This window comes from Muscardinus avellanarius, assembly GCF_963383645.1.
Source record: "Muscardinus avellanarius genome assembly, chromosome: 4".
Taxonomy (NCBI): domain Eukaryota; kingdom Metazoa; phylum Chordata; class Mammalia; order Rodentia; family Gliridae; genus Muscardinus; species Muscardinus avellanarius.
In genome coordinates, this window is record NC_137789.1 from 105,419,127 (window position 1) to 105,441,891 (window position 22,765).

The 22,765-nt window shown below is 48.9% G+C and overlaps 1 protein-coding gene across 1 annotated transcript in view; it reads right to left on the bottom strand.

Annotated features, from left to right (window-relative positions):
- Positions 1-22,765, bottom strand: part of ARHGAP22 (Rho GTPase activating protein 22) — a gene marked incomplete at both ends in the record, with an annotated part of 150,566 nt that overhangs the window by 62,161 nt on the left and 65,640 nt on the right. The window contains one exon of the mRNA XM_080694482.1: positions 17,604-17,691. Coding sequence (XP_080550608.1) covers positions 17,604-17,691 — 88 coding nt within the window. The remainder of the gene's footprint in view (positions 1-17,603; positions 17,692-22,765) is intronic.

The window sequence follows — 22,765 nt, forward strand, 5'->3', positions numbered from 1 at the left end:
CCCTCCTTTGTTATTTTTATTTTCTTGAAACAGGGTCTTGCTAAGTGGCTGAGACTGTCCTTGAATCTGTGACCCTCTTGTCTCAGCCTCCCAAGTACTGGGAGGACAGGTGTGTGCCACCACACCAGGCTCAGACCATATAACTTTGAGTACATCATTTCCCCTCTGAGAGTTTCTTCGCCTCACCCAGAAGTCACTTAGTGCACATTAAAGGTTTAATGGTATTAGATTCTGTGCTTCTTCCCCATCTATAAAACAGGACGACAGAACCTGCTCCTTTGGGTCATTGTGAGGACCAATGAGTGGATATATGTGAATTTATAAGCCATTGGCGTGTTCCCAAGCGCTATGTAACTGTGACCCATCCATACTGAGTGCTGGGGAGGGTCTGGGCAAATGGTGCTGTCACATGAGGGTGGTGGGTGTAATCACTTTGGAAGGTGGCATGGGTGCCGCTAATGAAAACTAAAAACAAGCCTGGTATGATGGCACTCCCCTCTACTCCCAGGACCCCTCGGCTGGGATGGGAGGATTGCAGGTTGGAGGTCAGCCTCAGCAATTTAGTGAGACCCTCTTTCAAAATAAAAAATAAAATAGGGCTGGGGGGTATAGCTGGGAGGTAGACCACCCCTAGATTCATTCCTGGTACCAAAACGAAACAACAACACAAAGCCTTGAACACACGAATACTCCGGTGTGCGAGCCCATTTCTCAGTGAGCATCCACAGAACTGCTTGTGCAGGTGTCCGGGAAGGCCTGTATAGGGGTGTTCACTGCAGCCTTGCTTGTAACTGTAAGACACTGGAAACACCTAAAGCTGCATTAGGAAAGGAACGATCAAACACACCCTCATTTTCATAAAATGGAATATGATAGAAAAGGAGAGCGCTGAAGCTGAACGTCGGAGATGTATAAATTCTCAGGACCCGTACAACACACACACACTACATTACCATAGTGTTCATTCTGTACCTGCCTCTGTTCTAGGCTCCTGGGCCCAGAAATCCAGGGAAAGAAACCAGAGTGGGTCCTTCTGGGGAAAGGGTAGGAAATAAGGATGTCAAGACATTTCAGCCTTGTAGTGGCTTCACTTCATTAAAAAAAAAAAAAAAAAAAAAGGCTGGTATGATGGTGCATGCTTATAATTCCAGTACTTGTGAGGCTGAGACAAGAGGATTCAGGGCCAGCCTCAGTAACTTAGTGAGATCTTGTTTTGAGAGAGAGAGAGAGAGAGAGAGAGATAACCCGTGAGCCGGGCGAGGTGGTGCACACTTGTAATCCTAGCATTTAGGAAGCTGAAACAGGAGGATTCCAGTTCATGGACAGCCTGAGCTACTTAGAGAGGCCTTTTACAACTCAGTGAGACCCTGTTTCAAAATAAAGAAGAAAAAAATAGGGCTGGAATTGTAGCTCGAAGGTAGAATGCCCCCGGGTTCCAGACCTAGTACCAAAAAAAAAAAAAAAAAAAAAAAAAAGGTATATTTGCTAGCCAGGCATGGTGGTGCATGCCAGTAATACTAATACTTGGGAAGCTAAGACAGGAGGATCACAGGTTTGAGTCCAGCCTTAGCAGTTTAGTGAGGCCCTCAGCAACTTAGTTAGACCCTCAGAAACTTAGCAAAACTCTATTTCAAAAATAAAAATATAGCTGGGCGTGGTGGCGCACGCTTGTAATCCCCGCGCTTGGGAGGCAGAGACAGGAGGATCGCGCAGGTTCAAAGCCAGCCGCGCGTGCTGGCTTAGGAGACCCTGTTTCCAAATATAAAATGTAAAAAGAGGTCTGGGAGTGTAGCCCGGAGGTAGAAGGGCTTCCAGGAACCCCAGTACCACCCAAAAAAAAAAATAAATAAATAAATAAAAAAACAAAAGAATAAAAAATATATATATATAAGAGCCAGGCCTGGTGTAGATCTGTAATCCCAGTATTTGAGAGACTTGAAGCAGGAGGATAGTAGGTTCAAAGACTGCCTCAGCAAGTAGTGAGACTCTCATCAACCTAGCGAGACCCTGTCTCCAAATAAGAAATAAAATTGGGCTGGGGTATAGCTTGAGGTAGAATGCCTCAGGGTTCAATCCCCAGTACTACAACTACACATACCAAAAAAAAAAAAAAAAAAAAGACTAGCAGTGCAGAATAGAATGGCTCTGTGTTCAATCACCAGCATAAAAAAAAAAAAGACATAAAGGCATATTCGTGTTTTATTGTGAAGACAAGCAAATTAGAGAAATTAGATTTCTCATGTATTTTTAGGTGGCACAGAGCAGAGGAGTTTGTTTTTGTTTTTCAGTACTGGGGATTGAACCCAGGGCTCCTGCTAGCTAGTTCTACTAGGGAGCTACATCCCCGCCCCACCCCCACCCAGCAGGGTTCTTAATGTGGGGTTCTTTCTCGCTCCTCCAGTCCCTAGGATCTGTTCCTGGCCCAAAGCAGAGGCTAAGGCCTTTGGCACACTGGATCTGTCTCCCTTCCTCCCCACCCCCATCCCATCCTGGAGAACAGAGGTTGGAGGCTCAGGCGGCCAGCCCAAGAGCTAAGGGTTGGGGGGGGAGGGGGGCATAATGACTTAGAGTGGGAAAGTGGTTTTCCCAGGAGTTAAGTCTTCATTCAAAGGAGAGATTAACAACAGTGGGGTCAATTTCTGCCTCCCTCTTTTTTAACTCCCCAGAAAGACCCGGGTAGGGCTTAGAGAGAGACAGGGTCGTCCTGCGGCAGATCCGGAAAGAAAGATGTTTTCCCTTTAGGACATGTAGGTGGGGGTTACCAACGGAGAATAACTGAGAAAAACCAGGGAGACCTGACTTCTGGTTGCTGCCAAGTCATCGTAAACAGCTTTAGTACCAAGAGCGGTCACTGAGTCACTGCGGGCTTAATGAGGCCCCAGGAATTCCGGCTGGACCTCTCTGCATTCAGGGAGTCTGTCTGTGGGGCGCGAGCCCCTGGGGACCGTCCAACCGCCAAGTGCTACATTTGGAAAGCGAGATTTAAAAGAAAACACCACAGCGGCCGTTGTGGGTGGCTTGTTCATCTCTCCGAGGGGAAGCAGCGGAGCAGCATCATTCGAATGAGCCTGTTACAGAGGGTCCACGTCCCCACTGAGCCATTCGAATGTATTTTTGGACACTGGACTTTTCCAAGGAACTTTAAATATTAACTCCCAGGGCAGTTCGGCAGACAAATGGGAAGTCAGGAGCGTCTAGTGCTTTTGCCCCTGGTGTCATACACTTTAATTCCTGATCCCGTGCTGTCTTTTTTTATGGTTTTTAGTTGTGTCTTTTGCTGGAGGGAAAAGAAAAATAACCTTGGCTATGTGCTTCCCACCACGTGCCAGGCAATTCACCAATGTTATTATCTCAGTTAACTGGCAGACGACTCCACAAGCCAGGTGCCACTAGATGCATTCTACAGAGGAAGGAACCAGAGCTGAGGGAGGAGACAGTGGAAGCCAGGAAGGTGGGAAGTGGCAGAGCCAAGAGGGATGGTCGGAGAGATGAAGGGTGTGTGGGTCTGTGGGTGCGTGGATGGGCGAATGTGTGAAAGGGTGGACGGGAGATGCATAGGTGGATGGGTGGACGAGTGGGTGGATAGATGGATGGATGGATGGATGGATGGATGGATGGATGGGTATGTGGATAGATTAATTGATAGGTGGATGGATGAATGTATAGACAGGTAGATATAGGTGGATAGGGAAATGTGTAGATGGATGGATGATGGATGGATGATGGATGGATGGATATGTGGATAGATTAATTGGTAGATGGACAAATCAATAAATAGATGGGTGAATAGGCAGGTAAAATAATGCATTTTTAATCTTTTTTTTTAAACTTTAACCTTTCACCTTCCTGTCTCAGCCTCCCAAGAACTGTGATTACAGGCATGTACCACCCTAACTGGCTAATATAAAGCATTTTAAAGCATTTGGGATAAATTTTTTCCCCTCTTAGACTGGGAAATACTTGGCTTAGAGAAACAGGTGAATTCTCCAGGATGGTGAAAAGTCTGCCTCTAATGTCGTCTAGCCTCCGCCTTGGGGGTCAGATCAGGGAAGCAGCCGTGCCAGCTGTCTGGGGTGGAGCCGGCCTCTGACAGAGCCAACCTTGAGGTCTGCCAGGGAATCTTGCTCCCTGGCACATTTGCAATGCCCACAGCTGGGCAGGGGGTGTGGCGGCAGGGTGCCAGAGGTGGCCGGCCAGCCAGGTTCCCAGCTCTGGCCAAAGGGCCTTCAGCTGCAGTGGATGCTGCTGCTTGTGGAAAAAATGTCTGCGGCTCTCCATTCCCACAGAGAAAGACAAGGAGAATCCTTGGAGAGAAATTCCTGGGCTATAGTTTTCTTGCTGTTCACATGGGTTGAAGCCATTGAACTTGGCCAGACTGCTCAGGGAAGGATTTTACCGTCTATGGGGCTTCTATGCCAAGTCTCACCCCCATCCCCACCTCTGCCCCCACCTGTTTGCCCGCTCTTTCATTCATTCATTCATTCGTTCATTCATTCATTCTGGGAAAGAGCAGGATCCCCTGCCCTGCCTGGGAGGGCTTTGCTGCCTGAGGCTCCAGGCCCAGGAAGGGGACTTCTGGTGGCTTTTGTGGAGCCCACATGTCTTTCCCTGCACTACAGCGGTGTGTAGGTATGTGTGTGGGGATCTTGGTTGTCTGAGCAGGTGCCACCCAGTGGCATGCATGCATCCAGAATAAAAGTAACACACTGTTGTGAACAGTCTGAATATTCCAACTCTTTATCCCCACAAGGACCTTATTATAATCCCCATTGTACAGATGGGAAAACAGAGGCTCAAAGTGGTTTAAGTCCTACAGCTAGCTAGTTAAGTGGAAGAGACAGGATTTAAACTGCAGTTGGACCCTGGGTGATTGGCACCTCTCACTTTTAGGACTTGCCGTCCTCTCAGCCCCACATTCTATTTGCAGAAACACCCTAATGGTGAGTCTTTGCAGTTAGAGCAGGGGTTTGCCCTGCAGAGCATGTGCAGTAGCCAGGGCCCATGCACCTGGCCAGGCTCCCTGTACCCCCCCCCCCACACACACACAGACAAGACCCTGGACCTGAGCTGGGCCCCTTCTGCATCTGGTCCACTGAGTTGGGGCCAGTACTTAGAACTGGTTCAATAGCAGGACTAGGGCTCCTGCTGTTGCTGCCACAGCAGCTGATGATGCTGTCGGAGAGGCTTGTGGTCCAAGAGCATCTGCAGAGTGCCAGCCCGGGGCTGGTGGGCGTGTCACTGACATGACACCTCTGAGAATGATATTGGTAACCCCACTTCCCCGATAAGGACACGGCACATTGATGAGGTATCTGGTGCTTGCTCCATTAACAACTCCAAAGCCCCAGTGGTTTAATCCTATAAAGATCCGTGCTTGTGCAGGGTCATGGGTCAGCGTGAAGAAGGCCAGAGAGCCTGCTCCATGCGGCAGCTCCTCTAGGGCCTTGGGTCCTCCTCTGGGTCCTCTGCCTTTGCTGGCGGAGAGGGCCTCGGCTGGTGTTGACAGTGGCCTCCAAGTCGTGGGCCCCTGTCACTCACTCTGCAGTGACTTGCTTGGTCATGGACTCGTGGCTTACTGTAAGGGAGCTGGGAGGTAGAGTCTGCAGCACCAGTTAAAGGAAGGGGATTAGACAGTATGTGGGTTCAGAGGGTGGGATGCAGTAAAGGGCAGCATGGGAGAGGCATTTGGTACCCAAGCGTGACCTCCTGTACTACGCTGCCTTGACTACAATGGATGCTCCTCGCCTGGACAGTGAACGAGGATGAAGGTCCCCAGGGCACAAGTCAGATGTGATCCCAGTACTTGGGAGGCTGAGACAAGAGGATCCCAGGTTAGAGACTAACCTCAGCAATTTAGTGAGACATTCAGCAACCTGCGCAGACCCTGTTTCAAAATAAAAGAATAAAAATAAAAAGGGCTGGGAGTGCAGCTTGGAGGCAGATTGCCCCTGAGTTAAACCCCAGTACCCCCCCAACCCAAACACACACACACACACACACACACACACACACACACACACACACGGAGTCTGGCTCTTAGCAAGGGCCAGGACTTCCCCTTTCTTAAAGGGCCTGTAGCTGGGCATGCTTTGTGGGCCAAGGAAGTCTCAGTCTTGGCGGAAGTCGGAAGTCGGCCCTGGGCTTAGCACACTGCACTCTCTGCTGCCACCTATCTGTAAGGCACAGTTTCAACAGCACGTGTCTAAGCCAATTCAGTCCCCTCCAGGTGCCCAGCAGGCTGCAGTGGAAGCTGCCCTGGCCCTCGGCTGTGTATCTGAAGCACATACACGTTGGGGGGCGGGGGCAGGGGTTTTGTCCTGCCTTCTGAGACCGCTGGAGTAGTATTCTGCTAACTCCACAAAGGTCTCTGCATAATAGGGGCTTAAGGGCTGGTGGGGATAGAGCTGGTTGGTCCTGTCTCAGCTGGCCTTGGTGTTGGCAGTAAGGCTACAGCATTTGGAGAAGGGCTTCTGGATACTATGGAACTGTCCCTGTGGGGAGGAGAAAGGGCCACCAATCTCTCCAGCCTTGGCCTCCTGTGAGGGAGTGGTCTGCCAGCTCCTGGTCCCCCACCCTCCACTACTTCCAGGTTGGTCCAGATGGCTTAGTCAGACCCAGTTCTAGTACTGGATAACTTTTTTTTTTTTTTTTTAGCCATACCCCCAGCCCTTTTTACTTATTTATTTTTATTTTAAAATAGGATCTCACTACATTGCTGTGCCTGGCCTCAAACCTGCAATCCTCCTGTCTCGGCCTCCCAAACTGGGATTACAGGTGTGCTCTACCATGCCCTGTTTCATCAAATCCTTGTATCACTGTGCACCTGGGCACCAGGATGGACAGATAACTTTTATTTCTTTTCCAAGAAGCACGAGAACACTGTGATGGTGAATCTCATTCCTTCCAAAAAAGCTTGGCCTCTTTGCATAAATCATTCCACCAATTTCTCCTCCTCCTCCAGCTCTCCCATCTGATCGCCCCCTCTGTGGGCTAAAGAAGGGCATAGTGCTTGCCAAACCACTCAAAAGGGAAAAAAAGTGAAACCCACCACCTGTGGCCAAAAATTCCTGTTATACACTAATCCCTGGCTGTTTACCAGTCTGGCATTTGCAAATCCAAGAGGGCCACTTAAGTGACCCTTCACAGGACAAAAAAGATTAGCCTGCCCCTCTCTCTCTCTCTCTCTCTCTCTCTCTCTCTCTCTCTCTCTCTCTCTCTCTCTCAGAAAAGACCGCTCTGGTCTCCACATTCCTTCAGGGCAACCCTTGCAGAGCTGCAGAGCAGCTGGCCCTTAAAGCGCTCCACACATCTGGGGGATGGCTCTTTGCTTCTCCAACATTCTTCTTTCCGTAGTTGTTTGTGAGGCAGCACTGTGTGCCAGACGTGGGAAACTGCAGCGCCGAGAACCCCCCCAACGCCGCCCTGTCTCAGCTGGGGCTGAGACAGGACCATGCCCCTCACCTCCCTGTCCAGCCTTCTGCCCCCTGTGTCTCCCCTGACCCCCACCGCCTCCAGCCCCGCCCCAAGCCCGTCAGGAAAAGCCTGGTTCTTCGGGATGCCAGGATTTTCCATCCTCCCAACAGTGGGGTGAGGGGTGTCGAGACTTCATGTGTCCCCCCCACCCCACCCCAGTAGTTCAGGACCTGAGTCTCCAGATTCCAATGTTAAAGTCTTTTGGAGGTGGGGCCTCTGGGAGGAGATTCTGATTAGATGAGGTCCTGAGGGTAAGGCCCCCCAGGAGAGCATTAGTGGCTTTATAACACAGGGGGAAAGGCTGCCATGTAGTTCAGCGTACAGCACTTGCCTCGTTTAAGGTCCTGGCTTCAAATCCCCAGCTCCAGGAATAAAAGAAAGAAAAAAGACTGAGCTTCTTCCCAGCCACCTCAACAGCTATGAGCTAAAGAAATTGCTGGGGCTGGTCTTGAATCTGAGATCCTTCTGTCTCAGTCTTACAAGTACCGGGATAACAGGCAACACCACAGTGCCAGGCTGACTTCTACTCCTTATAAATTACCCAGTCTGTAGCTGGGCATAGATTTTGTGATGGCAACAGAAAAGTGACTAATATAGGGGAGGAAGAAAACCAAGGTGCCTCTGCCGTAACATAAATCCTCATTCTGGTTCAAAGACTGAGATGGATTCAAAGCAGCGACATTTGAACAAAAGCCCAGAATTTGCCCCAGGTGATTCACTGGGAACCTTTCCCCACACTGACACCGGAGAAGATGAACACACGCCAAAACCCTTTGAATGAAAAGCCAAATCAATAAAAAGATGTAGTCCCTGCCAACAACAAAGAAACGAGTTTAAAAAAACAAAATGACATCCGGGTATGGTGGCACATGCCTGCAATCCTAGTATTTGGGAGGCTGAGATAGGAGGATCACAGGTTCAAGGACAGCCTGAGCAAGTAGTGAGACTCAGCAACCTAGCGAGACCCTGTTTCAAATCACAGAATAAAATAGAGCTGGAAGTGTAGCTTGGAGGCAGAATGCCCCTGGGTTCATTCCCAGTACTAAAACCAAACCAAAACAAACCAAAAATAGTCTCAACAGCAGCAAAGAAGAAATGGGATTATTCAATTATTTCATATCACCTGATAATTTTTATTAGAAGGGAAATAATTTTAATGTTTATATTTCACTGGTTTATGTTTTCACTTAGTGCTTCTAATACACACACACACACACACACACACACACACACACACACACATTTGTACTGAGTATTGAGCCCAGAGCATTCTATCTGTGAACTACACTTGGGTCCCTTTTAATTTTTTTTTTTTTTTTTTGGAAACAATTTCTCACAAAGTTGCTGAGGGCCTCGCTAAGTTGCAGAGCTTGGCCTTGAACCTGTCATCCTCTCGTGTCCGGCTCCTGTACTGGATTACAGGTGTGTGCCACTATACCTGCCTGGCTTAATACTTATACACTTTTAAAATTTGAAATGTATAACATTTCAAAAAATTATCTTCCCTGAATGTAAAAGTTCTATGTATTCTGAATAGCTTTTAGTGTATAACATCAATAACTAATGCTGATATTTTGGAAATGGAGAGAAGAACGCCTGCCTTCTCAGAAGCATGGCCCCTGCAATGACTAACACTGTACTAATTAGCTATTTAGCTATTATCAGTGACTAACTGTGTGCCCAGTACTTGGCCTAATATGCCACAGGGAGCCACTTTTGTTGTGGCCATTTTACAGACATGGAGCCTGAAGTTTAACATTTTTTATTTTATTTTTTGGTAGTGCTAGGGTTCCTGGAAGTCCTTCTACCTCTGGGCTACACTCCCAGACCTATTTTTACATTTTTATTTGGAAACAGGGTCTCCTAAGCCAGCGTGCGGCTGGCTTCGAACCTGCGCAATCCTCCTGTCTCTGCCTCCCAAGGGCGGGGATTACAAGCGTGCGCCACCACGCCCAGCTGGAGCCTGAAGTTTAAGAGGTCCTGTGACTTACTCATCCCCACAGACCTGGGCAGAGGCTGAGACAGGATTGAGACCCAGTGTGACTGTGACCACACATGATACACAACTGAGATGTCAGGTGATTAGGGCAGTTTTCAACAGCCATCACTTACTAACCATGTTTTCATGTGAGTTTTAAATCATCTATACTATCAACTCGTAGACTCAAAGCCCTACAGACATCAAGCAGGTAAAACGAACTGGCAAGCGAGTTGGAAGGGCGAGGGCCAGAGAGGACGTGTGGATTCTGGCCAATTGCACAGCAATCGGGCTCTGCTCGGAGGAGGCAGCTGTTAAATGGCTCCTGCCAGTTTTCACATGGAGAAAGCAGACCCAAACTTACCCTTTAGAAATCTATATATTTTTATGGGTGAAATCCTTTGTTTCTAAAACTATTTCCTGGCCAAACAAAATATGTCCGTGGACCCGAATCAGTGGCCTGAGAACAAGACCAGATTCTTGTGCCTCTCCCCGCCCATCGCTCTCAGCGCTCCTCCTGCTTTTGAATTATTGCTCTTTCCTGCCCTTCACCGATCAAGTAGCCTCTGAAGGCCAGTCGCCAGGTGCGGTGCATGCACGAATGCAGCTCGTCCTTCCGGGGTCAGAGGCAGGCTCGGAGGCTCTCCTGCCCCAGAGCATCGCTTTTTGAACGTTCGTGTGCCCACAAGCCACAGGGACCTACTGCCACAGCACGGACTCTGCTTCGGTAGCTCAGTACTTCTGACGAGCTCCGGGATGATGCTGAGACCCCTGATCATGGGCCACACTTGGAGAAGGAGGGGCGAGACTAGAGAACAGCCCTGCGTCTCAGAACTCCTGGGCGGAAGGCTCCTGGTTGGAGGAGGTCTCCAGAGGGGACCAGGGTCACTCAACCCGCACCTCCTAATTCCCTGCCACATGCCCCCCCACTTCCCAGTTTATCTAGGGATTTAATCTAGCTGAGATCACCTACAAAGAATGTTATCAGCATCTTTATTCTGCACCAGCCTCCTCCTGAGCACCACCCCTTCCTGTCCGGCGCACTCTCTCAGTCTGAGGGATCTGCCTCGCCCCTCTACGTCTCCAAGCTGTGCTGTTCAGCCGGCCAGGGATGCTGAGATCCTGAATCAGGTCAACCTGAGATGGAATCTGTACTCGATCTGTACTAGTCATGCGACTATGACTTCTCTGTGCCCCAGTTTCCACAGCTGCAGAGCACGGGTGTGATGTCCACTCAGGACAGTCAGGAAATTACTCAGTAAATACATGCGAAGGCACATCAGCACACAGTAGGCACTCCCTTTCACTTCCGGTTCTAAAGAGAAACTAAGAGCTTCCCGTGGCTCGTGTCCTGCTGACTAGGTGCCTTTAGGAAACCTGTCTCCATTGCTGCCTCCGTAACATGACCACGACAATTGAAGGGACTTGCATGTGGCCCCTCATTCGGGCACTCAGCAAATATGTTCCCAGACCTGAAGGGCCAGCCAGCTGGACAACAGCCACGAAAGATGGGACAGTGACCCACAGCGGTGTCTGCAAGGTCAAGAAATGTGAACTAAACTGTTCCGTTGCCTGTTTGCCAAGTTTTCAGATACTGTGCTTGGCCTTTTTGCTGGTGAATTCCTCTAAGAAACGATGAACCTGAGCTCAGAGCAGCAGCACGTACCTGTAAACCCAGGCCTTGGAGGCTGAGACAGGAGGGTCACAGGTTTGAGGCCAGTCTCAGCAACTTAGCAAGACCCTGTTTCAAATTAAAATTAAACAACTAAAAAGGGGGATGGGGGTGTAACTTGGAGGTAGAATGCCTCTGGGTCAATCCCCTAGTGCTTAAAAAAAGAAAGAAAAAATAGAAAAAGAAGAAGAAAAAGAAAAAAGAAAAGACACAATGGATCGGGCTGTTAATGAACAAATGTACTACAATGTCCGAAATGTCACAAAATTCAGGAGATTCAGAAGCATCATATCTATTGTAATTTTAAAGAGATAAGCAACTGGATCCATTGCCAAACTTAGAGGCTATTTATCTTTAAAGGCTCATGGAGTTTGAAGAAAAACACACGAAGTGTCTTACTCTCGTCTGCGTGGGGGAGGGTGGCGCGCACACATGCACGTGCAGCTACTGGATATAGAACCTAGGAGCATTTTACCTCTGAGCTATACCCCCCTGACCCTATTTTATTTTTTATTTTGAAACAGAGTCTCACTAAGTTGCCCATGCTTGCCTCAAACAAGCTTATATATATAGCTAGGTGTAGTGGTGAATGACTATAATCCCAGTACTTGGTTTTGTTTTGGTATGGGGACAGAATCCAGTGGTGCTCTAGCTGTAAGCTAAACATCTAGCCTTTTTACTTTCTATTTAGAAACAGGGTCTCTTTAAGTAGCTGAGAGTCTTGATAAGTTGCTGAGGCTGGCATCAAACCTACAAACTTCTGTTTCTGCCTCTCAAATACTGGGATTAGAGGTTAGCATCATCACACCTGGCTGAAATATGTTATTTATTTATTTTAGTACTGGAGATTAATCCAGGGATATAATACCTCTGAATTACACCCCAGACCTATTTTTTAAAATTTTATTTTGACACAGGGTCTTTTTAAGTAGCTGAAGGCCTTGCTAAATTGCTGAAGATGTTCTCAAACCTGTGATCCTCCTGTCTCAGCCTCCCAAATCCTGGGATTACAGGCATGCACCACTGTGCCTATTAAAATTAGTATCACCTGAGGCTAGGTGTGGTGGCACACACCCGTAATAGTCTAGTACTTGGGAAGCTGAGACAGGAGAATTGCAGGTTCGATGACAGCCTCAGCAATTTAGTGAGGCCTTCAGTAACTTAGTGGGATTCCGTTTCAAAATAAAATAAGAAGGTTGGAAGGTTAGCTCAGAGGTAGAATGACTCTAGGTTCAATCGCTAGTAACACACACACACACACACACACACACACACACACACACACACACATCACCTGAGCTGAGCATGGTGGTGCACACCTGCAACTCCAGTATGCAGAGGCTGAAACAGGGAGATCACAGGTTTGAGGCCAACCTCAGCAACTTAGAGAAATCCTGTTTCAAAATAAAAATATAAAAAGGGCTGGGAGTGCAGCTCAGAGGTAGAAAGCCCCTGGGTTCAACCGCCAGTTCCATATACACACAAATAATATCATCTGTTTTCTTTTAGATTATTTCTTTTTTTTTCTTTTGGTTCTGGAGATTGAGCCCAGGAGTGTTCTACCTCTGAGCTATGCCTCTAGCTCTATTTCATTTTTTATTTTGAAAGAGGGTCTCACTAAATTGCAGAAGGCCTTGCTAAGCTGCTGAGGCTGGCCTTGAACCTGCGATCCTCTTTGTCTTAGGGCTCCCATGTACTGGGATTACAGGAGTGTGCCACTGTGCTCAGCTATTAATTTGTTTTTGTTGTTGTTGGTGGTGGTGGGGTACTGGGAGCTGAATTTAGGAGAGATTTCTACCTCTGACCTACAGTTCTTCTTATTTTCTTCTGATACAGAATCTTGCTAAGTTGCCCAGGCTGATCTCAAACATGTGATCCTCCTGCCTCAGCTGCCAGATTGCTGGGATTATAGGTGTGCACCACCTCACCTAGTTAGTTCCTTCTTAGCATGGCTACTTACTAGAAATTAATTAATTAATTAATCTATTTATTGGTACTGGGGATTGAATAGAGAGACACATTCTACCTCTGAGCTACATCCTGGCCTAGTTTGTTTTTTATTTTGAAACAGGTTCTCCCCAAGTCGCTGAGGGTCTCACTAAATTGTTGAGGCTGGCCTTTAACCTGGGATCCTCTTGTCTCAGCCTCTGAAGTACTAGAATTACATGTGTACGTGTACCATACGTGGCTACTAGAAAATCTGGAATGGCAAACGTGGCCTGCTTTCTGTTCTACGGAAGAGTTCTGCCCTTGAACGTGATTTTGGTCGAAGGCATCGGCTGCAGGCTCTTCCTCAATGGCACCTCTTTCTAGGGACACTAGCTGGAGGGTCCCACACCTGGTCCTTCCTGTCTTGTAGCTGAGAGAAGTGAGCTTAAGACAGGAGGAGGCCAGGCTGCAGGGCTGGGAGGTGTAAGTGGCCACCTCTGAATTTGCTGATTCTCCTAGTCTCAGTGTGGGAGCTGCTAGAAAACTTCTCGGCTCACTTCATGTCTGGTCATTACCCATCATCTGGCGCTCTGCAGCGGGCTCTGCGGGGGTAGCACAGGGCAGGCTGCGGCGCAGGCAGGCTGGTACCAGGTGCTGTGATAGGTCAGTATCAGCATCCCTCCCACTCAGGCGCCAGAGCGATCAGGGATGCTCTGGCGCACCGTATCCGTCTACTTCTGCAGAGTAATCTGTGCATGCTGACTCCCTCTCAAGGTCAGGCCTGGGCGAAAGCCAGGAGCAGTCTTCCTATCCACTCCAAATTGCTGGCTGGATAAGGACAGGCAACTGCGATCTTAGTGCCGGTGCCTGAGGGTGAGACTGGAGACAGAAAACTCCACCTTCCTCGCCTGGCTCTTGACTCCTGGAATACTGAACACCACCACTGCCTGGGCCTTCCTCATGCAGCTTCCTGTTGATTTTGGCCCCATAAACAAAACTGTCTGGAAGATCAATTTCCTCTGGGCTGGAGTTAGCCATAGCCAGCTTTTGCTCCCTGTCCTTGGGGACCTTTAGGAGACACAGCAACGAAGGAGACGTGACGGCCCAGCCACGGGAAGACTTAGGGCTCAGGTCTAAATCCTGCAGTCAAGCTATCTCCCTCCCTTTGGCAGTGTGGTGCTAATTCTGGAAGAGGGATGTTAGCAATGAGTTAGTACTGAGCATTCTACCTCTGAGATACACTCTCAGCCCTTTTCATATATATATATTTTTTAATTTTGAAACAAGGTCTCTCTAAGTTGCTCAGGTTCTCCCAAAGTTGTTGGGGCTGACCTCAAACCAGCAACCCTCCTCTCTCAGCCTCCCAAGTACTGGGATGATAGGCATGTACCACCACGCTGGCATTGACACTCTTTGTGTACTGACCATGTGTGTGCACGGGGGGAGTGTAGCTGTGGGTCAAAGTCAAATGAGAAGTTCCATCGGCATTAAGGCCCCTTATAACACTGTCTTCTGGTGGCCGGCCATGCAGGTTCTCAGATGCTTTGGAAGCAGAGGTGTAGCTGGGATGAAAAGGTTGGAGGTGCATCCCTCCCTGCCCTATGGTGGGTCCTGAAATTCTGAAATTGGCAGGCCGTCCACTAGGTGGCACTCACGGTCTCATTTTTTTTTTTTTTTCTCTCACATTACAATTTTCATCTTGAAAAATCACTACTTGTAAGTGGATGGACGCAAGGACTTAACACGCTTGTGGCTGATCTGACCCGTGGCCGTACCTGGAGTTCTGTCAAGTTTCCCTTCTCTTGGGTGGGGTGCTTGGCAGGGGAGAGGTATCGTGCCCTGTGCCTCGCCTGACTTCTGTTTACCAGGATACCGCATCCGCAGTCTAGTCCTCTCTCCCTCCGGTCCTGTCACCGATTCTCTGGACAGTGGACCCAGATACTCTGGCTTCGACTGGTGTTTTTTTTTTCCTGCTCCTCTTACGTCTCTGTGCCCAGGGCCCACCATATGAGCACCCTGTGCGTTCTCCCCTTCGCCCAACCCATGGCTCACCTTGGCCTATGCACGTTCCTTGGGGGGCTGTGCTCGATGCAGGGAGGTAGCATCTGAGTCGCTAAGGGCCTCGCTGAGGCACTGAGGCTGGCTTCGAACCTGCGAGCCTCCTGGCTCAGCCTGTTAAGTACTGGGATTACAGGCTTGTGCCACCACACCAAGTTTAAACCTTTATTCTTTATAAATCACTCAGCCTGTGGAACTTCGTCATAGCCACAGCAGAGACAGTAAGACAAAGCCCCGGCTCCACCACTATCCAGTTGCACATCACTGGGAAAGTTGCTTATTCGCTCCAATCCTCTGTGTCTGTTTTTATAAAATAGGTATAAAAAGGCCCCCTACATTAAGAGGGAAGCTTTGAATATTGTGTTAGGCAGATATGGCTCACAAAGGCGTCCATATCCGAATTCATGGAACTTGGTGAATATATTATTTGTATGACAACACCCCCTCAACCGACCCTCCCCATCACAACCATCACTGGGCAAAGAATTCCTTACAAATAGCTCTGAATACGCACACAGTTGAAGTCCCCTGGCTGGTCCATGGGGGCTCATGCTCAGTGCCTTTCTGAATTTATAACTGGAGTCTGAAACTATCTTTCAGCTCGGGCCTTGTCCCACCACCTCCTCCCCAGGCCCAGGGACTGCACCCCAGCCCCTTCCACATCCCCAGCTCCCCCTTCTCCCCAACACCAGGCCTACCTACCTCTCTGCCCTTCGTTACCTCTCTGCCTTTATTAAAGAAGCTTTTCTTCCTGTCTTGTGATCAACCAAATCTCCACTTTCTTCCACACCCATGACCCCTTGCTTCCTCCTGCTAAGGCGCAGTGTTAGGCCAGGATGCTGCAGTGTATGCAGCAGAAGGCCCAAGGGAAGCCATAGCGGTGCGTTCTCCCCATGAGGCATGTGGGTGGCAGGCGTGACCTTGCACGTCAGCTTCAGCCTGTGCTTTTTCACAGGCTGTACTGTAAATCCTCAGTACAGACAGGGCAAAGGGAACCGGCCCTGCCCCAGGCTCGGATCCATTCACTCCTGCTCCCTGTGGGCTATGGCGTCTGCCTTGATCCGATCTCAGTGGGCATGGATGGCCAATAGCCAGGTCCCTTCAGCAGGGCTGCGACCAAAGACCTCCTCTGTCTTCAAGGAGTTGGGCCCTTTGCCCAGGGCAGGCCAGAGATGCCAAGGATAACTCTCTCAGGTGCAGCTTTCATGGCTGGCTGGCGGGGGTTGGCATGTGCATTCCCAGCCTCCTGCACGGACACCATCTCAGACGTCCCCACTGGTACCAAGCAGGGAGCCGCCCAGTCCTGCTCATTAGCACACCCCGGCCGGCTCCCTCCTCTGTGCCTTCCCCTGGGCGCTTCTGGACCATCCCCATAATCAGCCTCGGATCCTTGCTTCAGCCTCTGCTTCTGGTGGAGGTTAAGCTAACAACACCCTGCCGGATGGCAGAACCAGGCCTGCCCACGAACAGATGGGCTCACCACCAGATACTTTTACATGGTTCAATAATGATCACACTGTAAAACTTAGAACTTTAAACAATTGTAGCTGCTAATGGAATAGCAGTTCTTTGGGCTAAATTATTTTCCTTCCTTGCAATGCATCCTAATTCTCTTTTGGACTACATTATAAGACTTACGCAATTATTTATGCTACTAGGAACTGAACCTAGGGTCATTCTACTTCTGAGCTACAACTCATTAATTAATTAATTCATTCATGGTACTGGGGATTGGGTGTTCTACCACTTAGCAATACCCCTAGCTTTATTTGTTTGTTTGTTTGCTTATTTATTTATTTATTTATTATTTATGGTACTGGAGATAAATAGCCAGGGGCATTTTACCACTGAGCTACACCCCCAGACCCACCCATTTTATTTTATTTTACTTTGAAACAGAGTCTCACTAAAATGCTGAGGAACTCATTAAGTTGACTTTGAACCTGTGATCCTCCTGTTACAACTTCCCAAGTACTAGGGTTACAGGCATGCACTGTCATGCCCTGCTAGTTTTAAAGTGGGGGCCTGCTAAGTTATCACATGCTGACCTCAAACCTGCAGTCCTCCTCTCTCAGCATCCTGTGTGCTGGAGTGAGAGGTTTTAGCCACAGTGCTTGTCTGTAAGTCTTATTTGAACCTCTTGAAGCAGCACTGTCCCTTGATTCTCGACATATTTCCAGGTACGTGTTTGGATCTTCACCCTAAGGATGTCCTGGTTGAGTGGTTTCTTCCTTTGCATTTATCATGACTTAAAAATGCACACTTTCTTCCCACCTGAAGATAATTATCCAGGCAACTGATTGGATTTTCTAATTTTCTCCCAATGTGCAATTTCCCTTACTTGGCCTGAATTTCTGAGTGCTTAAAGGGAGTGCTGAGACTCGCCCAAAGAGAAGCACACGGGGACCCCTCTTCCCAGGCACAGGCTTCACGGCAGCCCATCGGGGCCACCAGGGCGCCCTCAGCGTGGCACTGAAGGGGGCTCAGTCCTACCTGGGCTGATCTCAAACAGGTGTTTCCCTGGGTCCTCTGGGCCAGGAAGAAGCTCGGTCACTTGGGTCCCTTGGAGAGAAATGAAGCCCTAGAAAAGAGACAAACACAAACAGAAGCTAGGGATGGCTCCTGGCACCCAGGCCCTGGCAGGCAGGCTCGTGGCACAGAGCAGCGTGCCCCTCCCCACGGCCAGAGCCCCCAGGTGGAACAGAGGAGAAGGAGTCTGCCCGCGGGCAGGGCCGGGACTGCCCGGCATGAGAAGTCTCCCACTCTTTGTTCCAGTGGGCCCACCGGCAGTCCTTCTGGGTCAGTGGGACTGTAGCACCAGAGAGAGGAAGGCCAGCATCCTGCAGCTAGGCTCTCGTGGTGACATGGAGACAGCATCACAGACCTATGTTGGTCCAGTTCTGGCAGGGTAGATTTCATTTCCTGTATTGCTTTTTATTTCTGTACTTATTGCTTCATAAAAGTTTTGTTGTGTTGTACTGCTGGGTACGGAACCCAGGCACACACTAGGCAAGCGCTTTACACATCCCCACCCCAAAATGTTTCTTTTCTTTACCTGTAAAATGAGAGTCAGCCCCCCAAGCACAAAGTGCCCAGCCCAGACAGTTCCATTTGCCTGGTCTACATGAACACAGCTGTCCCCGAGTATCCTGGGGGCATGGTTCTAGGACCCCCATGATTCCCTAATCCACAGACGCTCAAGTGCTCTACATGAACTGGCTTAGTGTTTACACAGAACTTGGGCACATCCTCCCACAGGGTTGGAATCATCTCTAGTGACTGTGATACCCAATGCAATGTGAGTGCTATGGAAATAGTTGTTGGACTCAGTTGTTTAAGGAATAATGACAAGAAAGGAGTCTGTAGATGTTTAGAACAGACATAATCATTTTTTCTCAAATAGTTCCAGTCCCTGGTAGGTTGAATTTATGGATGGAACCCAAGGATAAAGAGGGCGACTGCACACGTTGCAGGAGGTGAGCGCTACTCTACTCTCTAAGGCTGGAATCTGGCACCAGATTAAAAGATGCCAAGAAAGAGCTGGGGTGTGCGGCGGGCAGGCTGAGTTTGAGTCCTGCAGTATTTCCGGGTTGTGTGACCTTAAATAAAACACCTAACTTATCTCTCTCGTTTGGTACTGGGGATTGAATCCGGGAGTATTCTACCTCTGACCTACACACTTGCCATTATAAAAAATGTTTATTGGCTTCTCCCATTTTGATGGATGGCCCATATTATTCCTTGAAATTGTATCTTCTCTGTTCCTAAATAAATCTTTGTCTCTGAAAACCAAACATTATTTAGGTACTGGAGACTGAACTCAGGAGCATTTACTTCTGAACTCTACCCCCCAGCCCTTTTAGTTTGTATTTTAAAACAAGATCTCACGCCAGGCGTGGTGGTGCACGCTTGTAATCCCCGCGCTTGGGAGGCAGAGACAGGAGGATCGTGCAGGTTCGAAGCCAGCCGTGCTGGCTTAAGAGACCCTGTTTCCAAATAAAAAGTATAAAATAGGTCTGGGAGTGTAGCCCGGAGGTAGAAGGGCTTCCAGAAACCCCAGTACCACCAAATAAATAAATAAATAAATAAATAAATAAATAAATAAATCAAATCAAACAAGATCTCACTAAATTGCTGAAACTGGCCCGAACCTGCAACCCTCAGTATCTCTGTCTGGACCCTGAACAGCAGCTCTCACTCTCAAGGAGGGTTCACATGCCAGATTCCTGCCTGGTAAGTCCTGCCCATGGGGATGAGGTATAGACCCACCCTTCCCACCCCAGGCCAGGCACGGTTTCCTTCACCCTCCTGTGAGTCAGCCTCTGAGCTCTGCCCAGACTTCCTTCAATTCATTTGTCCTCAGTTTTACACAACTTAGACCATGTACAGCTTGACTCGACATTTTTGGTCTTCTTCTTAGGAAACCCATTTTAAACAAGATCCCTGTAAGCATGGTGTGGTGGTGCACACCTTTAGTTCTAGTACTTGGGAGGCTGAGACGGGAGGATCTCAGGTTTGAGGCCAACATCAGTAATTTAGTTAGATTCTCAGCAATGTAGTAAGGCTCTGTTTCAAAATTTAAAAAAATAATAATAAAAAGGGCTAGGGAGTAGCTCAGAGCTAGAATCACTCCGGGTTTACTCCCTAGTACCAACCAACAAACAATAATAAAAACAACAAAAACTCGGATCCCTGAAGCCAACTGCCTGGATTTAAATCCTGGCTCAGCTACCTGTAAATTCCTTGACCTCTCTGTGCCCCAGTTACCTTGGCTGTGAAACAGGAATGACAATAGTGTATTGTGGGATTGTTGTGAGCATTAAATCAACAAGTACCCAGGAAGTCTTTAGAGCAGTGCTTGGCGCGTAGTGAACATGCGGTTTGTTAATAAACCTCAGCTATCACAGTGCATCCCGACTCCAGGCTAGGAGGGCACCTGCCCAGGTGAGGGCACCGGCTCTATTTTGAGCCAGACTCTTCCAGCCCCCACCTCCTGTATGCTCAGAGTCCATCTCCTGGCAAGTTCTAATTCATTTCATGTTCACCACAGCCTTCTCTGTTTCAGGGATAAGGAAACTGGCACGCAGAGAGGATAGGCAATATACTGGAGCAGAGCCAGGGCTTTCCAGGCAGCTGTGTCTTAAGGACGCGAGCAGATGCCTTCTCGCATGTAAGCAATGTAAAGGCAGAATGGCGTTTCTACCCATAGACGCTTGCTTTAGAAAAATCACAGCAATAAACCAGAGAGCCCACTGGTAATCACTGTAACTGAATTAACAGTGCCTTTCTTGCTAGGGAATCTGGAGCTACTGGGAATAAATTAGGATGCCAGCCCAGGGATGCGGGGACGTGCTCATTAGAGGGCGTGCGTGGGATCCATCACTGGCTAATGGGATGGCACCATATCTCTGTTTCAGGAACTGCCTGTGTCATTCTGGTCTGTTTCACCCCTGTGCCTCAGCATCTGTCATCCATAGAATGGGAGCAGTGATATTGACACCGATGGTACTTTCTACTCTATCTAAATGGAAAAAGAAGAAATAGTTTCTGTTTGTGATGCTGGGCTCTGGCCTTAACCTAGAAGCCCCGTGGTGTAGATACTAGCTACTGTTGCCATCTTCCTGGACTAGCGGACAGAGGAGGAGCCGTAAAGCCACTGGCCCACCGTGAACTGGGATGTAACCCAGTGGGGGCTGATCATGGAGCCCCATATTTTCCACTGTGTCTCCCCACATTCGTGACCGCAGTTGCCGCTGGCTGACTTTGCTTGTAAGAAGCCTCCAGGGAGCCAGGCTGTGGCTTTGAGATGTATGTATTGCTCACTTTCTACTTGGGTCAACTGCAGTGTGGTCTCTACCACTCCCAGCTGCTCAGATGCCTCCACCTCCGATGCCAAGAGGAGGACTTTGGTCCTGGGGGCTCAGGCACCGGAGTTGGGGGGGGAGGGTAGCAGAGAGTCTGCTCTGTTGTTTGAGTGGTATAACATTTGTTAGGGCTGAAATTAAAGTCCCTAGGATGCATCCAGGCGAAACATTGAAGGAGGGACTTGCTTTCCAGGGTACCCAGGGCTTGTTGAAACAGAGCTGGGCTGGGGTGTGCTGGTGTTCAAGCACCCTGAATTCCAGTTTGCCGGGCTCTGTGATCTGTGCATGCCCTCCCCTTGCCTGGCTAGTTTCATGATGTCCCCAGACAAGTAGAGAAGAGAGACATAGGCTGCAGTGTTTGCATCACATAGACACAACAGGAGCCAGGGGCTTCAAGAGCACAGGGCATAATAAACAAAGTCAACCGATTCCGAGGGATGCCTTTCGAGTACTTCTTCCTGTTTTTATTATAACTTATTTAATTGTGCATTTGTGTGAGATTTCATCGCTAACCATGGAAGGGTTTGATCGGATTAGCACCTGACCCCACCTTGAAGTGTCTGATTCAATGCACTTGGAGAACCACTGGTCTAGGAGCGCTGGGAGAAGGTAACCAAAGGCTGGTGCCTGTCCCGTGAGCTCACTCCACACCTCAGTGTCCACACCTAAAAAGTGGGGATGATGCTTTGCTGCCTTGCTTAATCTCGGGAGGCAGCCAATGGTGTGTGTGGGGGCTCAGGAAGCCCTAAGAGTCCCACCTGCTCTGTTACAACTTCAAGGACATGTCCTGGTCACAAGCCAACTGCATTACAAACAACTTAATGTAACTCTTTCTGTGTCCCTTAGAGCCCCAGACAAAGAAAAGCCCAGGGACCAGCGCTGCAGACTCTTAGCACAAAGGGTTGTACAGAGGGGGCCCCCTTCAATCTCTGTGGGAGCAGTTTGGGGCTTTTCCCCAGGCCCCTCACCCTCACCGCACCCTCGTGCTTAGGGCCCAGTCGCAGTCTGCTGGTGACATTCAGGGCCTTCACCCCCTACACACAAATGCAAATGCCAGGGCTTTCCCACTGATAAATGCTGTATGCACCTTGACTCTTTGTTTTGAAAATTCTTCTCCAGCTGGTCGTGGTGGCACATACCTGTAATCCCAGTACTTGGAAGGCTGAGAAAGAAGGATCTCCGGTTAACAGATAGCCTCAGCTACTTACTGAGGCCCTGTTTCAAAATAAAGAATAAAAAATAGGGCAGGGGGTGTAGCTCAGAGGTAGAATGCCCCTGGGTTCAATCCTCGGTGCTGAAAAAAGAGTATTTTCCAACCTGGGTCTATGCCATAACTTTAATAGTACCCACTTCATGAGGATGAAATAACTCCTTATCTGCCCCAGTGGCTGAGGTTCTGTGCCCTGGATACAGGCCGGTCACAAGGACAATGAGTACCCGCTCCTAGCCCACAGGGGTCCTGGAATTCCCTCAGGAGCTCAAAGTAAGTGCCAGCAGGTTCCAGGAGACCAACTGGATTTCTTAGTACAGCACCGAGTCAGGGTTTGGATATTTGCACCCTGGGGCAGGACCGGCACATGGTTTGCACAGTGAGTAGATGGCTTCCTGGGAACAGAAGGAAAGTGTGCAGACTCCAGACATAGGGTGGGTTCCTACAGAAACTGGGCCCTTCCCCCTTCCCCATGTCTCTACGATGTATGTGGAGATTCACTTAGGCTATGTATCTAAGTTCATCCCAGAGCCTACAGCTGACTTAATTCTATCTGTAGCTTGTGCTGATGATTTATACCA